Source organism: Oncorhynchus mykiss, chromosome 6 (genome assembly GCF_013265735.2).
Source record: "Oncorhynchus mykiss isolate Arlee chromosome 6, USDA_OmykA_1.1, whole genome shotgun sequence".
Classification (NCBI taxonomy): Eukaryota; Metazoa; Chordata; class Actinopteri; order Salmoniformes; family Salmonidae; genus Oncorhynchus; species Oncorhynchus mykiss.
Genome location: NC_048570.1, coordinates 78,034,584 through 78,040,692, shown reverse-complemented (window position 1 = coordinate 78,040,692; position 6,109 = coordinate 78,034,584). Strand labels below are relative to the sequence as shown.

The 6,109-nt window shown below is 44.9% G+C and overlaps 1 protein-coding gene across 5 annotated transcripts in view; it reads right to left on the bottom strand.

Annotated features, from left to right (window-relative positions):
* The window catches only part of LOC110526617 (solute carrier family 12 member 4), a 73,981-nt gene that overhangs the window by 1,455 nt on the left and 66,417 nt on the right, over positions 1–6,109 (bottom strand). For 4 of the 5 annotated variants that reach the window (XM_036980998.1, XM_021607733.2, XM_021607734.2 and 1 more), the window contains exons 17-23: positions 5,790–5,958; positions 5,338–5,533; positions 4,239–4,408; positions 3,385–3,516; positions 3,049–3,156; positions 1,475–1,662; positions 313–446 (exon numbers count right to left, since the gene is read on the bottom strand). In XM_036980998.1, the coding sequence (XP_036836893.1) occupies positions 313–446; positions 1,475–1,662; positions 3,049–3,156; positions 3,385–3,516; positions 4,239–4,408; positions 5,338–5,533; positions 5,790–5,958 (1,097 nt within the window). Of the gene's footprint in view, positions 1–259; positions 447–1,474; positions 1,663–3,048; positions 3,157–3,384; positions 3,517–4,238; positions 4,409–5,337; positions 5,534–5,789; positions 5,959–6,109 lie in introns of all 5 variants that reach the window. The other variant, XM_036980997.1, reaches the window with a different exon arrangement.

The following is a 6,109-nucleotide window of genomic DNA, read 5'->3' as shown; positions in this document are numbered from 1 at the left end:
GCACCTGCGATTACATCTGCAAATCTGTGTACGCAACAGATTTGATGTTCAGCTTAAAAGCCAGTCGTCTTTCATCTCGGGTCACATTGCCAAATCTTTTGTGTATGCTGGCTGGCCATCTACCCCTACTCATTCTTTCACCTTTTACACAACTCATGCTACACTCAACCCCAAATTACACTCCCCAAATTACACTCCCTAACCACATAATGAGCCCTAAAACATTGTCCTAAAAAATTAAATATTGTACCACACAGACCTCTAAGACCAGTGTTGTCCAGTACAATGAGAGCGGCTGTTAGTGAAGGATACAGTTCTCATCTCCGTCTGTGTTGCGTGGCGGCCCCGGCATGTTGAGCAGCACCAGGCGAGCATCATGGGACTTGTTGACAATCACCTCGTTCAGCTTCACTGCTGTGTGCATCCGCCGCACATTGGACTGGTCCCTGGGACACAACCACATACAGATGTTACAAATGCAATCCAGAACATTCAATTATTTAAAGGGATAGTTCACCCAAATTACACATTGGTTTCCTTACCCCGTATGTAGTCTATGGACAACGAATGACAGCAATCCAGTTTCCCTGGCTCTGTTTCCACATGCTCACGTCATGGGACCGATATTATAATTGTTCACTCATCGTGTCCAAATCATCTGAAAGTATCTACAATTGATTTTGAACCTCAAAAAAATACCTTATAGAAGTTTTGAACATGATGCGCACAAAATGTGAATATTGGTCCCATGATTTTAATGAGATTTGTGCCACAAATGCTAAAACGTTAGTATGTGGAAAAGGTGCCAAGGAAACTATACCAAAGCATGTATTGCTGTCATACCTTGTACATAGACTGCTTACAGGGTAAGAAATCCAATATGTCATTTTGTAATTTGGGTGAACTATCCCTTTAACAATGCATTGGAATAATGTTCAGATATCCAACAGTGGACAGCATGAACCAACTCAGTCATAAAGCAGAAAGACATCAAGTGCAGTTCACATAACAAAGCACACCCCACCCCGCCATCCAATCCATTGCATGGAATTTACAGACTGAGTGATCAGAATAACATATCATTAAAAGGAATTTACAGACAGAGTGATCAGATTAACATATTACTCGCAGGAATCTACAGACAAAGTGATCAGAATAAAATCATTAAAAGGAATTTACAGACAGAGTGATCAGATTAACATATTACTCACAGGAATTTACAGACAGAGTGATCAGAATAACACATCACTCAAAGGATGAACAATTCTCTGTCTGCAAGATGACAGATGAAGAAAAGAGAGAGGAGATGAGGAGGAGAGAGTAAAGAAGGAAGACTAGCGAGAGTGGAATACCTCAGATGGGGCCGGATGGAGATTTTCCTAACCATGTGAAAGGCCTGGGGGTTTTCCAAGTCAGATCACGTATCTCAAGAAAAACTCCTGGCCTTCCAATAGACCAACAACAAGTGACTCACGGTTTGAGGCTCATGAGTTCTCTGAAGTTTTCTGGTGCATTGTTCCTGTTCCTCCTCTCTGCCTCGTACTTCTCCTTGGTCCAGGTCATCTGGATCTTATCAGCTACAGGCTCCACCACCTCCTCCTCCTCGTCTGAGTACAGGCTGCCCATACGGATCAGAGAGTGTCTGTCCTTTACCAGCTGGGCCTATAGGGGGCAGAGTGCAGGGGATACAATGTCATAATGTCCATACTAGAGTGACTTGAAATGCATGGCTATACATTGCTTCATTTAATTATAGTGTAGATACACTAAATATACAAAAGTATGTGGACACCCCTTCAAATTAGTGGATTTGGCTATTTCAGCCACACCCGTTGTGGACAGTTGTATACTCGAGCACACAGCCATGCAATCTCCATAGACAAACCTTTGCAGTAGAATGACCTTACTGAAGAGCTCAGTGACTTTCAACGTGGCACCGTCATAGGATGCCACCTTTCCAACAAGTCAATCCGCCCTGCTAGAGCTGCCCCGGTCAACTGTAAGTGGTGTTATTGTGAAGTGGAAACATCTAGGAGAAACAATGACTCAGCTGCGAAGTGGTAGGTCACACAAGCTCACAGAATGGGATCGTCGTCCTCGGTTGCAACTCTCACTACCGAGTTCCAAACTGCTTCTGGAAGCAACGTCAGCACAATAACTGTTTGTTGGGAGCTTCATGAAATGGGTTTCCATGGCCGAGCAGCAGCACACAAGCCTAAGATCACCATGCGCAATGTCGAGCATCGGCTGGAGTGGTGTAAAGCTCACCGCCATTGGACTCTGGAGCAGTGGAAATGTGTTCTCTGGAGTGATGAAACACGCTTCACCATCTGGTAGTCCAACGGACAAATCTGGGTTTGGCGGATGCCAATGAGAATGCTACCTGCCCCAACTGTAAAGTTTGGTGGAGGAGGAATAATGGTCTGGGGTTGTTTTTCATGGTTTGGGCTGGGCCCCTTAGTTCCAGTGAAGGGAAATATTAATGTTACAGCATACAATGACATTCTAGATGATTCTGTGCTTCCAACTTTGTGGCAACAGTTTGTGGAAGGCCCTTTCCTGTTTCAGCATGACAAAGCAAGGTCCTTACAGAAATGGTTTGTTGAGATCAGTGTGGAAGAACTTGACTGGCCTGTATAGAGCCCTGACCTCAACCCCATCAAACACCTTTGGGATGAATTGGAACGCCGACTGTGAGCCAGGCCTAATCGCCCAACATCAGTGCCCGACCTAACTAATGCTTGTGGCTGAATGGAAGCAAGTCCCTGCAGCAATGTTCCATCATCTAGTGGAAAGCCTTGCCAGAAGACTGGAGGCTGTTACAGTACCAAAGGGGGGACCAACTCCATATTAATGCCCATGATTTTGCAATGAGATGTCCGACGAGCAGGTGTCCACATTCTTTTGGTCATGTAGTGTATTGGTTCCCAGCCCCAGATTAAACCTAAACCAGCTCAATATGTCCTTCACTGTGGTCCACAACTATTGTTATGTATGTTTGGTCTGACAGGTGTAATTCTGTGGATGTTGTTGATGTGTAATAGGTACCTCTCTTTCTCTCTCTGCGCTGGACAGCCTCATCTGTCTGAGCATCTGAGACCTCTGCTCCATCATCAGAGTCCTCTCATACGTGTAGGCCGAGATGTCGCTGTCATGCTGAAATTATTAATATGGTAGTATGTAAATACCAGACCTTTGAAAACACTAAGGGGAGAGAAGTGATTTAAAAATGGAAACTCTTAGTTGGATTGCATGTTTGACTCCTGGCATGAGGGACTTCTCTCCCCATCTCCACCATAATGACATAATTAGATTTAAGGAGGTTCATCTCTCACCGTCTCCACCATCATTACATAATTAGCTTTAAGGAAGAACATCTCACACCATTTCCACCACCTCCACCTCTGCCTCTATTCTCAGCTGGTACAGAAACGTAGCCAGGTCCTTCTTCATCTGAATACTGTTGTCATCCATCTGGGCCACAGTGAAGATACGCATCTTACACTTCCTCCAAACCTGAAACACACACCATGGTAAGAATGGAGTAGTCTAGCAGTTAAGAGCATTGGGCCAGTAACTGAAAGGTTTCTGGTTCCAATCCCTGAGCCGACTAGGTGAAAAATCTGCCCATGTGCCCTTGAGCACTTAACCCTAATTGCTCCTGTAAGTCACTCTGGACAAGAGCTCTGCTAAAATGTAAATGTAGATCCTTTTTTAATTTTTAAAAATTTGAGCCCCTTTCCTCCCCAATTGTTAGTAGTTACTATCTTGTCTCATTGCTACAACTCCCATACGGGCTCGGGAGAGATGAAAGTCGAAAGCCATGAGTCCTCCGAAACACAACCCAACCAAGCCGCACTGCTTCTTAACACAGCGCGCATCCAACCCGGAGGCGCGCATCCAACCTGGCACCAGGTTAGCGCGCACTGCACCCGGCCCGCCACAGGTGCGCGATGAGACAAGGATACCCCTACCGGCCAAACCCTCCCTAACCCGGACGACGCTAGGCCAATTGTGCGTCGCCCCACGGACCTCCCGGTCGTGGCCGGCTGCGACAGAGCCTGTGCGTGAACCCAGCGTCTCTGGTGGCACAGCGCCCTAGACCACCGCACCACCCGGGAGGCCCTGTAGATCCTTTTCTGACCAACAAATCCATTCTTCTTTAGTCTCTCTCAAGTCATGGTGGCCAAACAGTAAATGCTCCCAGAGTTTCTGCATTGATGTGCGCGGGACTTTACCTTGTGCTGTTTGAGCAGGAAAGGTAGCAGCATGAGCATTCCTCCGTCATGGACGATCCACCACACATCGATGGTGCCTTCTGTGAAGCGTTCGTGGTTGCTGGGGTAGAAGGAAACATTCTTGGGCACCATCAGAGCCAGGTGGGCTGCTGTGGTACAGCGGACTGTGTCTGTGGGGAGGGGCACAGAGAGCTAAATATGTTCACTTTGTGTAATATGTAATGTAATACAATTCAATGCTGATGCTATCAGTTAACTAAAGAGTCAGCACGTAATGTTTCAAATACCATACAGGCTGAAGGACAGTCCACCAAACCAATAGAAACATAGAGATGGCCAATGCTCTCATGGAGAAACTGGGATGAGGTTATTGTTAGGAATTTTATGAATAATGACTAAACAATATCTACATTTTAAATATAACTATAACTAATTAAACTTATACTCTGTTTTATTATATCTGATTAATAATATTAATTCATAAGGAAGGGATTGTGGAGCATGAAACAGGGGGTAATTAAATAAAATAAATACCATTCCAGCCAGGTTGGAGAAGACTGGAAGTGTTTTTTTTTAAGAAAGCAAAAAGGGTCGTTAACCTATGGTTGAACCGACTCAACTTAGCTCTGGGATGTTTAGATAAGGCAGAGAGTGTTTTCCTGGGTTTTCCATTATCTGGAACTGTCTTCTAAATAGTGATGGATGAAGGTGAAGATTCCAGAAGTTAAGTGTGTGTCTGGAGTGAGTGAGCTAGTGGGTTGGAATGAACTTTTCAACTTGTTGGGTCCTGGTTGATAGGAGGAAAAACGTTTTATAACCTATGACGTCATATTTTGTATATAAATGGTTGTTCGTGGCTACATGGCAGCGCACTCCGAGAATAAATACTATTATCTAATTTTGATAAGACTGGCCTCTGTCTATTTTATGCAAATAGGAATCTTACAAATTCTTATAAAATAGACTGAGTGATTTAATTAATGTATAATTAATAGGAATTATGAAATTCCAGTGACAGTTATGGTTTGGAATATTATTATGGGAACGGGTCAGATCCATGTGTAGGACCAGGCTAGTTTACAGTAAATCAGTGTCTTACGAATGAATGTCTTCCATGCGCGGGGGTCTTCACTTTGCCTCCAGCCGTAGGGCCATCCCATCACCACTGTGTTGTGCTTCATGCCCCCCAGGCCACATGACTGGATCAGGTGGGCAATGCCCTCCCTCACCTTGGACGCCACAACCACCTGGCAGAAACCCTTCACCCGCTCGATCTCCATCATGTTCTTTACGGCCTGACGAGGTTGAGCAGACAATGCAGGTAATCATGAAGCTGGCAATAAACTCACTTATTCTTATTGGCACAGAGGAGACAACAGAAATTCGATCTCTTTCTTATAGCTTTATAAAGTGGACTGTATGACCTAGCGAGGAAGTTAACAGCCTTCAAACAATCCTGAACTGATTCAATAAAGCTACAGTACGGCAACATGTATTTTCCTTGTACACACATTAGGCTATCGGATAAATAAGTTACAGCTCTATCCCTACCTGTTCAGAGGCCTGTGTTTCTCCGTAGCTGTCCAGGAACTGTCCCTGGATGACAGAGCCCACTATGGTCAGGCCCTTCCCTGCCTTCAGCTGGGAGACAAAGGTCAACAGACGGGGATACTTCACATGGAGGTCCTCATCCAGCTTCAACAGCACCAGGACCTGGGGCCTGGAGAGTGGAGGGGCAAGAGAGACAAAGAACATGAGAATCTACCTGGAAGTACTAATAAACAACTACAAAACAACAGTAAAAACTGTAGAGTGTTAGAAAGTACAGAATGTATGAAGAGGAAAAGGTAGTTATGCATATCTGAAGTTGG